This window comes from Echeneis naucrates, chromosome 17 (assembly GCF_900963305.1).
Source record: "Echeneis naucrates chromosome 17, fEcheNa1.1, whole genome shotgun sequence".
Classification (NCBI taxonomy): domain Eukaryota; kingdom Metazoa; phylum Chordata; class Actinopteri; order Carangiformes; family Echeneidae; genus Echeneis; species Echeneis naucrates.
This window is the reverse complement of record NC_042527.1, coordinates 9,078,086-9,091,014: the sequence shown is the minus strand read 5'-3', so window position 1 is coordinate 9,091,014 and position 12,929 is coordinate 9,078,086. Positions and strand designations below refer to the sequence as shown.

Here is a 12,929-nt window from a genome sequence, read left to right as displayed (position 1 = left end):
TAAAAGTATTAAAAGGTAACAATTTTAACATCTTGAATCCAACCTGGTGTCCTCCTCTTAGGCTGGCAACACTCGACATTCAAAGTCGAGTTCACATTTCAGCTTCATTTTGAAAGTCACCAACCGGAACTGTGGTTGTATGAACGTCACCCCGCTCTCTCTCTCTCTCTCTCTCTCTCTCTCTCTCCGTCAGGTGACAGCGCTCAGTGATTGTCTCGCGCCCAGCCGGCTGAGAAGAGCCTCTCGCGGGGAGCAGCTCCAGGATCTGAGCGGAGAAACGCCGAGCGGAGACTCGACCGCCATGCAGACACTCGGGCTCTCTTTTCTGCTGTCTTGGCTGCTCTGGAGCCATTCCTGCGCTCTCGGCGGAAAAGGTAGACAAAAAAAAAAAAAAAAGAAAGAAAGAAAAAAAGGTGGATAAAAAAAATCTACTTGTCTTCGAAATGTTTGTTTCTGTCGCATCTGAGTTAGACAAGTTGACAACGAGCGCTTTTTAAATGCTCTGTTCTTGGCTGCTTTGAACGAACTTGTGCTTCCTGTTAGATAAATGAGTTCGTATTTCTGCATGTTTTTTGTGAGGGAACTATTCACCAATGGCAGACAGTGCCATTAACTGGGCAGGTGTTCAGTTTGGCGGGAAGTTACAGCTTTATTTTGACAGGGTGTTTTATTGTGATAGGGCTGCAGTCAATGTTTTCATTGTGGGTTCAGCAAGTAGTTGTTAAAGCTGTGGCAGAAAACAACGAGAAACGCCAATTGTACATCAAGTTCAAAAATTACAGTAAACGATGCAAGCAGCAATGACGATGAAATGTAAAAGGACAACTATTGAGTTTAACTTGGAAGAATTACGGAAACAGTTACTGATGATCTGATTGATCAATTCACCAATCCTTTGAGCTGTGATTATAACCATAGTCTATCTTATCACAGTTGAACTAAATCAACATGCTATGAAAAAGTAATTATTTAGCCCCTAAGGAGGTTACTCGGGAAACTCTTCCACATAATGTTATGCCACAGAGGAAGCCTTACATGCCCCACTTACTTTTGAAGTGATTACCACCATAAATATGACATTTATTGAGGTTAATGGTGGTTACGTTGCTGGTCATGATTGGCTGGTTGGTTAGTGATGTGAAGAGGATTTCGGTCTATGTGAATTGATTCATGCTTGAGGAGGGCAACCATGGTCAAGGTATTCTGTTCAATCATAATGTCACCCTGTGACACCCTTACCCCCATCCCAACACACCCACACACATGCACATGCACACACGGGACAGACTGGTGTTGCGTTGTGAAGGGCAGCCGTGGTTTACAGTGGTATTAATTGGGTCTCTGGAGTCAAAGTGCTGGGCTGACTGACTGTCTGCGCTCAACCAAACATTATCATTATTCTCCCTGTTTTTGAAAGAACTCTATATGACTAGAAGCAAGAAGCAAAGCTAACTAGGTTTACATCAACTCTTTTCTCCAGAGGATTCAATGACTCATTGAGATTTCTAATGTGAATGTCAACTTTGTTTGCAATGTATATAATATTATTACATGTAGTGTGTGAGCATATGTATGTCCACAGATTTTATTGGCTACACACTGACTGAATTGACTTGAATTCAGTCAGTTTAAGTCAATATCATTAGACTTGTGGAGACCTGGTATTGTTATATAAGGTCATTTTCTCTTAACATTTAAAATGAATAGATCAAGGCCTCTTAGTTGGATGTTGCCTTGCTGCATTCAAGAGTTGCAGATTGTGACTTATTTGTGTGTGTAGATTTTGTATTTTCAAGATGTATGAGCTCAGCAGAATACAGTATGTACATCAGACAAAGGCTTGCTGATGAATCCCTTTACATAAGAGATTGAGAAATAGACCAGAGGAGATGAATGGCAAAGATCACAGACAGAAGATTTCAGGGCCACTGACAGAGAGAAAAAAAAATCGAAAACATGATCAGATTTATGGGTGTCTTTTCAACAGAGTCGTCTAGCTGCATTACCCTAGACGGAACATAAATCGTGAAAGCGATGTGGAACACTGAAGCATAACTCAGGGTTTCCTCTTCTGTGCAATGACTGGTGAAACAATGTCTGGCAGGATCTGCTCTTTCTGTCCTGACGTTGTTTTCCTCCTTACTGTCATTCATGTCCTTTCTCTTCTTTTGTCTGCCTTCTCACTTGTGTTTTTCTCCTTGTCTCTCTCTCTATCTTCCTTTGACTCTGCATAAGTTTTTGCTGCTCTGTTGATCTGATGGCATTCAGAGGGCAAATGTCAGAGAGAGAGAGAGAGAGAGAGAGAGAAAATTTTGTAATTCTCCTCGTTTCTTTTTCTGATCTTGAACACAAGTCTGATTTCTTCAGATGCTGCTTACTCTCTCCATAGTCATAGGTGGTGTAGAAGAAGAAGTATAGAAGTTTTATGGTCTAAGAGAAATATAAAAAAAATCTTTTTGTCTTACTTTGCCCTACTCATTTGGGGAGTGTCCCATTCTGATGCTATCCTGGGTTTCTCCATTATGGACCCCTTCCTTGGTTCCATTTCTGTTCCTCCCCTGTGGCCTGCTGAAATTTTCTCTGACTCTTACCCATGCTGCAGCTTTACTTCATCTCTCCCTCTTGGCCTTTTGCCCTCCTTTATAACGTGCAGTTTTTATTTTGTAATGGCTTGCGAAGTAGGCTATACTGTATGTAAAAAAACAAACAAACAAACAAAAAAAAACAAAACTTGTGCACATAAATTGTGATGGTATGCCATTGTATTGGGGAAGAAAATTACCCTTGTGCTTTGTACTGGCATTTATACATGTGTGGAGGAATGTCAGGTCCGTGTGCTGCTGGAAGTTTATGCAAATGGGAGTAGATATGCAAATGAATGTCCTAATTTGGATGTTAATTACTCAGCACGGCTAATTATAATATGTCTGATGAGGCGTAAGGTGGAAGAGAGGGGTGAAATGGAGAGGCTGCCATAGCATGATGTATGTGTGGTGATTAGAGAATGAGTGTTTGTGTGTGTGTGAATGAGGGAGAGAGAGTTTGTCTGTTTGTGTTTGTGAGCTGTGTCTGCGCCACTATAACACCAGCTGGTCCAATGGCCCCACTGGGGCTTTATGGTCAGCACTGCTCAATATGTGGTGGATAAACATTGCATGCAGCGTTGACTTCTGATAGACACTCACTCTCTTGTTCTCTGACTAATGCATGCACACATACATTCAGACCCTCTTATGCTTTAAACTATCCAAGTAAACACTTTTTTATTTCTTAATAAAGACACGTATTTTCCCCTCAACACTTAGCCAGGTGGCTGATTGTTGGTAAATGAATGGCATGGTGTTGTAGAGGAGACAGGCCAAGTGAGAGCGAAAGAGAGGAAAATGGGGAGGAGGCACAGAGGGAGACATTTCCTTTTGCCAACATTATATTATTATTATTATAATATATTATATATATTATATTATTAGATGTTCATCTGGATTGTCTATAATAATTTCATCATTAGTCTAAACCATAAATTTTTCTTATTTTTGCCTAATTGTCCGTGAAAAACAGTAAATGAGCTGAAAAAACAGAAACGGGGGCGCTTTTGGATTGGAAGGACACCACTCTTTCTGTGACTTGTGACCCTGCAACATCAAAAGAACTGGGTGCAGACATGGGTCAGTCAAAACCCCTAAAATTCTCAAACTAGAGGGGTTTTAGTCCAGTTTAACCTGAGCATCACCTCTCTGCACAGTCTAATACCTCTCCAACTGCTCACTGACTCTTTAACCACACTAATAAATAAGGAACATGTTTGATATTTTGGGATTTTAAATCAGGGCGTTTGTGACTGGGATTACATCAGTCCCAGAGCACCTGATGGTGTTGCCAAGCAATAGCAAACACTGACAAGAATTAATATTGACAGTGAAAATCACATCTCTATTTCTTGCTAAAGAATAGATGACCTCTGTTGATCCCACATCTCCCCAAACATTTTCTCATCCAGACTAATTTATGCTGCTGCTTTTTTTTCTGTCACTGTGAAGTATAAGTTTTGTTTGTGTCTGCTTCACGTAAGCTCATGTGAGCTCTGCTCCCCGATTGCCTGCTATGGCAAGATAATCTCAATCATATCCTGCAGAGTGTGATGTGGTATAGTTTTCAAATCTTGTCGTGTGTGCATGCTTGAGATTATTGAGATGATCTGAAGATGATCTGTCCAATCCCTCATGCATGTGATACAACCCAATTTTGAAATGGGTTAAGATTTTGAAACCTATGTAGAATACTGAGTACTGAAGTCAACATGTTGTTGATAGGTGGTGAGACTTGTGTTTCTAGATTAAATTCAGACATGCAAGAGAACGAGAAGAAAACTTGCAAAGAGTATTCATGAATCCTGTGATGTAAGTAATTTGGTTGCATAGTGACTGTGAGTCTGAGCAAGCCCATGCTTAATATTTCAGCTGACTTTGGCATTGATTACTGTTTTTATTCAAATATAGACAAGAACCAGCATGCCACTCAAAGTCATAAATCTTAATTCATGACAGATCATTTTGTTTTCTGCTTGTGATATTTGGAAACAATTTAAAGCAAATGAATTCTCCATTGATTGTCTTTTCCTTCTTATAAAAGCGGTTGATCCAGTTATTATTCCATTTGTTTCATCACAATCTATTAAAATATCTTTCTCCATCTCAAGTAAAAACTAATATCACTTTTTGAAGAGACTCTGATATTCAGTTGTTTAAATTCAACATATTTGCCCTCACTGGCATTAAAATAAAAGTAGAGAAAAATTACCTTAGTGTTGGCAGCAAGTGCTGTTCCAAGGATAAATAAGAGACTCAATGCCTCTAGACTTCAGGGGTTTTGTGTCTGTGGAAATATTCTCTTAAAGTAAAACATGTTGTCAAAGTCTTCAGATAAGCATGTAAAAGTGACTAATATTTAAATTGGCTTCCTCTCATTCTTCATTCAGTTTGGTTGAATAGAGCAATGTTCAACACTAACTTACAGACTGAACTGAGGAACTGTGGTTCCACTGTGTCCCACGAGCTGGTGTCATTGAAGGCTTATCTATTGTCTCTTTGCTCATAGGCCTAGCAATCCTTTATTAAACAATAGACCACAGTCGAGTGACTCGTGATAAAGCCTCAAGTTATGAAGATATGCACCACTGCACACTGTTTTAATTATAATTCCAATACAAACTTATTAGCCTGCTGTGTATTTGTACTCCTAATAAATTGTGTTAACATTGCTGTGTGTTCGCTTCCAACCAAATATAATATGTGAAATACACACCAAAAAACACACACTTGCACATACACAAAGCTCTTTTCATGTTACCCCCGAACTCGATTGAGTCATCTTCTTCATCTCCCTTTCAAGTTGTCCTGTGTGGGTCTCTTGTATAGTCTCTCCAAAGGTTCACATCTGCTTTGAAATGGCTTTTATATTAGACTTTTTATTGCCTCTCATTCCCTCCTGTAGAAATCATGAAAGAGGCATGTATTTTCCATCATGTGATATGATACAGGGGAAATTTTACAACCACAGGTTTGGGTGAATATTGGAGTGGTGGCCTACAAAGTGAAGCTGCACAATGTAACATCGCAGGTTGCTGTGGCAAGTCGTGCCAAAGGAGGTACTTCTAAATCCTCTAATACTTTGCCTACAAGGAGCGTGTGACTGAATACCTTGAGAGGTAACTGCGTGAAAGTGGTATAGAGGGAGGCGTATTCTTCTACACACCTGTAGCTGTGTGTCATTTAATAATACGCTATTAAACGGTATCAACAGTTGTGTTTTACACATGCTTCCCTGCAATTTAATGCATTTCTTTTCAAGGCTGTTTTATAAGACTCAAAGATTATGTCTCCATTTTCAGTATGAATGATAACGTACAATATATAGCTTGACATTTATTGTTGCAATGTAAATGTTGAGACATATAAATCACAGCCATTTCTGGTCGCAAAAAATGCACTGTTCTCCTGTTTGAAATTTATAGCTGAAAAACCTGGAAAAAAAAAAAACAAACAAAAAAAATTGCTTCTTCAATTTGCTTCTTCAAAAAATTCTTCAAAAAAATAGACTCATCTTAGATCATGGAAAATGTTCCTTCACTAGTTTTTAACAAAAGCAAAAGCAGATGCATTTTATATATATATATATATATATATATTTTTTTTTTTTAAATCAAATGACACCTTCAGCAATGTACACGGTCGTTGTCTCCCTTCATGTTTTTGTACAACTTGTGAGCAGGTGGGACCATGTTTGTGGGCAGAGGGAGAGTAGGGACGTGGTGTGACGTTATTTAATGTAATACCAAATTATACATATATATTGTGTCTCTTTGCATGTTTGCCCACACAAATTTTCATAATCATGAATTTTTAAAATCTTTCCTTAATATTATGAGATGCCTGTTTGAAATATCATCGATATTTTGGGGTATAATTTATGGATCCTGACATAGAGAATCAATTATGATGTTGAGATCAACACTTATCAGCCATGACATTAATTGTCCTATTACAATGGCACCTGTCAGTGTGAGAGATATATACGTATCAGACTAAGTGAACATTTTGTCCTTGAAGTTGATGAGTTGGAAGCAGAGAAAATGGCAAAGGTTAGGATTCGCTTGTCAAAGACCAAATTTATTTTGGCTTCATCGGGTCAGAGCATTTCTAAAACTGCGGCTCTTGTGAGATGTTTCTTGTCTACAGTGGTCAGTACCAACCAGAAGGGATTATTCATCCATTCATTTATCTTTAACCGCTTTTCAGTTTCTGGGTCCTGGGGGGTGCTGGAGCCAATCCCAGCTCACACTGGGTGAGTCCATCACATGGCCAACATACAGAGACCAACAGCCACTCACACTCACATCGCATAGTGGTTAGTTTTGTTGCCTCACAGCAAGAAGTTTGTGGGTTTGGTTCATGGGCCTGGGACTTTTCTGTGCAGAGTTTGCTTGTTCTCCCCGTGCCTTTGTGGGTTTCCTCCAGGTACTCTGCTTTCCTCCCACCGTCCAAAGACATGCATATAAATTGCCTGTAGGTATGAGTGTGGGTGGTTGTTTGTCTCTGTATGTCTCTGTGTGTTGGTCCTGTGATGGACTGGCGAACATTGGCTGGGATTGACTCCAGCACCCCCGCGACCCGCAAATGGATAAGTGGTAGAAAGTGAGAGAGAGACTGATTTTTGGGATGATTTTTGATTATGATGATTATTATTGACTACGATTTTTGTACCTTCTCTACCTTGTACCTTGCACTAAGTCACATGACTTAGTGGTTGTACTTGGTTGTCAGGCCACTGACAACCAGATAAAATCTTCCCCAGTAGGATAAAATACTTGCATCCATAATGTGTGTAACTCATTTGTGCATCATCTGCCCACATGCACATACTCATGCATGATGTGCACTTTGAAGCTACTTTGGCTGTTCAGGAAGAAAGGGATGAAAGCGGGGAGAGAAAATGAAAGCATGCCTTCAGTAAGGAACATCTTAATTTCTATAAGTTGGCAGTTATCAGGGTTATCTCTCTCCGTTTATTTTACCCTTTCTTCTGTGATCATCGCACCTGTCTCTGCCTGTGCCTCCTGGGGGCAGAACATAAGATGTAAGGTTTGATGATTTGTGACCGTCAGATATCCCCATTTCTCCTAAGTTCATATTTCCTTTGTGAAGCTGGATATTTTGGGCCTCTCCTCACTACAGAGGTTAATTTACTTCTGTCATTGGCCATCATATCAACAAATGCTGCAATCCTCCAATCAGAACAAGCATAAGTCTTTATTTGTCAAGTCTCTGATGCGACCCGTGGTAGTGTCCTGAAATAGCAGCCCTACAGTGGCAGGCATACTGGACCTTGGTTGTTTTGGTTAAAGTAATAAACACACGGGCTACACTGATCGAGATGCTGCCATGATTGTTATCGTGGTCAGGGCCGTGTCAGATTCAGCTTCTAAACCTACCAGGTTAGAAAAAATTAGGATTTGGGACAAAGGAAGTATTTCCTCAATATTTCAGGAGCTTTATTGTTATGGTGACAATAACAAGCTGTTTTCACATTGGACTTGAAGCCCACTCTGTTGATCCATCCATCCACCCAGTCTCTTAGGTGCTTCATGCTTCGAGGGCATTGATTACATTTATAATGTGATGTTATCTTGTAAAGTCCCCTAATTCCCTCTTGATATTAATAAAACATTTTTGGTTCTTTTTCATAAAAATTTTTATTACAGGTAAATTAAAATAAGTTTAACTTTCTTGTCCAAGCATAGAGGATATATCATTGGAATCTTTGTGTCAAAACAACCAATACAGAAATTGTATTTAACTTTTATTTCCATATAATTTTCTCCTGAAAAATGACGACATCTTTGACAGAGTAGCAAAGGAGTACATTTTCTTTTATAAAAGTCTTGTCAGGCACAAAAACATGGGCCTTACATAGTTAATGATTCCACCATGAAGTTGGCAAAGTTTTAAAGTTATAAAATAAATAATCATATGCTGTAATGAGAAATGGGCAGCATTTCCTTTGAAATATTCTTCTGTAGAGATGTTTGTTATTAAATAAAAAATGATAGTCAGAGGCTTATGGGAATAAGAGAAACTGATATATTTTCTGTTCTTTCTGATCTTACTATAATGCTGGGTGGTTTTTAGAAATAGGTTTTAAAGCACAAAAACATACGTTTTCTTTCTTCTTCTGTATGGTGTGTTCTTTCTGTTCACCCTGTCCTTGCTCTGTAGTTGTTATTGCATATGTACTATAAGGGGACATTAAAGAAACATTTTTGACTGTAATGAAAGAGTTTTTTTTGTTTGGCTGCACAAATGAACACAATCAAAGTCATATTTGCGAAGACTCCATTCAGATATATATATCCCAAGATTCACAAATCAATATTATTATCCACCTAAAAAAACACACGATAAAGAATCAGCTTCCAGTCTCAAATGGCCCCATCCCCCCCCCCCCCAGTATTTAAAGTCCAGTTAAACCTCAAACATTTCAAAAGTCAATTTGAAGTCCTAGAAAAGGGTTTTGTATTAAGCATTAAGAAATTGGTTAACTTCTTAATGCTTTTCTAGATGCCAAAAATAACATGAATCCTTGAAAATTATCTTTAATGATGAACTGTCTTACAACCTATGATGCATTAGTCAGACAATATTTACACTTAATACTACTATATACTACTGCTACTGCTATTACTACTAGGAAAAACCAAGTTACAAAGGAAGAAAACATTTTGCTGAGGGGTTCATCCTACAGTAAGGTAATGAGCCAAAAAAATCTGAGGAACAGAACCAGACAGTAGCTTCACATGAAGGAAGAGCAGAGTCTCCAGACTTAAACCCCCTGGGGCTGGGTTGGATGAACTGAACAGAAGGTAAAGGCAACTGCAAGTGCAACACATTTGTGGAAACATCAACTGTGTTTTTATTATAAAAAAAAACAAACAAAAAACTGAGTGTCTTCCGCTGCTCATATCAATAACTTAGATGAAATTCAGGGTTTATGGTTCTATTATCTATGATCATCTATGTTTTTCATCTTTATTATTTACTACCTCCATGCCTCAGTTTCAAAAACGGCGACATTAAGTTTTACTAATTACTGGAAAATATTTTGATTCTTTCAAACCTTCGACAAGTACAATAAGTTTGAATGGAGCATGTACTTAAGATTGAGTCACCTTGTACACTGCATGCTTCCCTGATCCATATCCAAAGTGGATATGCAACTGGACTTGGTTTTTGAAGTATGGTCTGTTGTTACCCCCGAAGTCCTTGGCTCCTCCTTTTCTAAATACTCTTACTATATGCTCAGCTGATCGAACCAAAACTCCACTGTTGACTGAATTGTCGTTAAATCTCCTCTTAGCTGTGTAACTCACATTTTCTCACTCTCTAAAGCACATCTCCTTCTGTCTTTTCCCTGAAGGGAAAAGCTACATTTTACCACCCACCACTCCTGTGTCAGCACAACCACAATTCCTATCAAGTGCATGTCACAATGGATGAGTTTTAATTTTTACTTACTCTAGTGTAATGACATTTTATGTTTATTTTATTCATAGTCCACAGCTTGTTATTATAACTCTGTTCTCTGTCAGCAAAAAATCCTATTAATCTTTCTGCAGGTTCAGCATTGTTTTTGCACAGCCTGATAATGGCACTTACCCGGGTTTTCAAGCTCATTATGGCTATTTGATCGATATTTGTCATCACAGGTACAAAATGAAACATCCCTTTTTATGAGTGAGAGCTTTTTTAAGCATATGTGCATACCACTATATAAAGTTTCACATCAGGTTTCGTGTATGTATGACAAGAACTAATTTCCACCTCTGAGGTGAAAAGGAAGGACTGTGGAAAACAGTGCTGCAGATGGTAGAAGACAGTGTTTATGTATCTGTCTGTTGTTTTAAGGACAATTTTACACATGAAAAGAGTCTTGGTCTGTTCAATGTTGATTTATTTTCTTTTTCTTTCTTTTTTTTTTACAACTTAACTTTTTGCAACTTAATAATCATAAATTCAAACATTTACTTTGCCTGTCTCTAACTTAAAGAGTCAGTTTTGATTTGTATAACAGAGGATGGTAAAAGAATAAGATATGTTTTTGTGAGACAGCAAAATGACTCTCTCCCTGTATTGAATAGACTTTTCTGCATTGTTTTTTAAGAGACAAAGGCAGACAGATCAAAGCAACAACAATGTCTTCCAAACTAAAAGCCAAGCAGAAAGACAAATTTAGAGTAAGGACGTCCTCCTCTGTCTCTACCTGTCACAATTAACCCACGACTGAACTATCAAAAATTCTATTAAAATGCCAAGGCTTTGTTTATAGATTGCTCACCCCACATCTCTTTGATGCATTTCCTCGGTAATTATAGTCAATTTTCTTCAAAAGCAGGCAATAACTTCATTGTATTGCACTGAAAAGACAGTGCCACTATACACATCAGAGCGGAGTGCAAAAATGACTTTTGATAGTTAATGCTTTAAAAAGGCAGCCTCCTTGCTGTGGCAACATACCCCGACAGCATATTCTGACACTGAATTATTTACTTCACCAGAACACTACACCCAGATATGTGTATTTCTTTATTTCAGATTATTGGATGAGTAAATTCAACTCAATGGCCAATAAAAACTTTACAACTTTCATTTTACCGTTTATGTGATCCACTGGCAACATTGACTCAGTCATTGAAATATTTTGTACATTTATATGGCTATTGGTTGAATAGGAGCACATTGCAATGATAAATGTGTCATTTCTAAGTTTGTAGCATTGTGTTGGATGTCAGCTATCATTCACCTTTTTATTCCTCGATTGGTGGTGTTGTGCCTTAATCATTCTATGATTACACCTTATTATATGTTGCAGGGAGTAGGCGAAAACAAGGGGGGAAACGATATGTTGAGATGAGGTCAGTGTTACAGCTGAAATAACCCAAATGAAAATGTAACTAAGTGAATAGGACGGGACTGATCATGCTGCTAATGTATTGATCCAGTAGGTTTTGGTTTTAAAACACATCATCAATCCTCCCACCTCCTCTCATCTCTTCCTTTGTGACCACTCACCTGCTATACTTTATTTAAAGTAATTGACTAGAAAATAATCCTGAGTTGTTGTCAGAAAGGAAAGTGCTTCTGTTGGCAGCCCCAAGCTCGCCAGCTCGGGATATAATGACTCTTTGCCCTTAATGGACATGATTGTGTTGTTTCTTTGCCTCCTTTGTACTGGCTCTTCCACAGCTGCCCTTTCCCCCATGGCACTTGCACTTCCTTCCTCCTTCCCTACCTCATGCACAATTAAATGTGCGCACACAGACTCTTCAGCTTCTGTAATAAGGCTGCTGTCCTCCTCAGGGATCAGCTGTGAGTTGAGTGGTCCAAGATGGCAACTCCACAAGGGACGAGACAGATGCTTGTGTACGAGACAAATCAGCGAGAAGATGTCCAGCTTACTTGTCTTGTTAACCCCTGACCTTTGTCTCTTTTCCCTCCGTCCATCCACATGGACAACAGCAACTGTAGGATTGCTCACTCTTGTAGCAGCAAAGCTGAGGTGCTAAAATATTAAAGAGCTGCACTGTTTACCTCTCAAGGTGCTGTTTGCCTCTCAAGCATCATTTCTTTATTTAGACAGTAGCCTGAAGGAGCTAAGTGAAGGGAGAACACCGGTAATTGCTTGGGAAGTCGTGACAGCAGTTCACCATCTTGGATTTTACCCATTCTTATACGCATACAGAGTATCATTAAAGTCAGCAGACTCTTTTCATAGTTATGTGTTACTTTGGAGAATTGGGGTGATTTGAAATAATACTAGTTGGTGATGCTACCCTATTTGTTGCAGAATATGTAATTCATCCCTTTTGCTGGATATTGATTTTATGAGAAAAATGCTGATAAATAATGTTTTCTTGCCCACCATAAACCCCATGGTAGATTGTAACACACTGCTGAAAATTATGTGGCTTGACTTGTAATTAAATTCTGAAAATGGCCTCCACAGTAACTTATGACTCCGTATTAATATAACTATATTGCTTCAAATGTATCAAATTTCCCCTTGCAGCAACCTCAACAAATAATGCTGAAGAAAATGTCACCAATACCAATTCTGAACCACTGCAAGTCTGAAGTGTTGAGTTGTGTCTTTTGCAAGATTAACACAGCAGAATGAATACTGTTTTATTTCATGCTGTCATTTGCCATCTAATTCCATTAGGCCACACCAATTAAAGCTGCACAATATGAAGAAAAAGAAACATACATTTGTATGTATAAAAAAGATGTTATTGTACAAGCAGGTATCCTCATATCTGAATAGTGACATCATCACTGTGACAATGATCATTATATGTTTTACAGTTATCAAAGATATGT

General features: G+C 38.5%; 1 protein-coding gene across 1 annotated transcript in view; it reads left to right on the top strand.

Moving 5' to 3' along the window:
- Positions 1 to 241: 241 nt before the first annotated feature.
- Positions 242 to 12,929, top strand: part of LOC115057229 (calsyntenin-2-like) — a 134,503-nt gene continuing 121,815 nt past the window's right edge. The window contains exon 1 of the mRNA XM_029524171.1: positions 242 to 374. Within this exon, the coding sequence (XP_029380031.1) occupies positions 302 to 374 (73 nt within the window). The 5' untranslated portion in view covers positions 242 to 301. The remainder of the gene's footprint in view (positions 375 to 12,929) is intronic.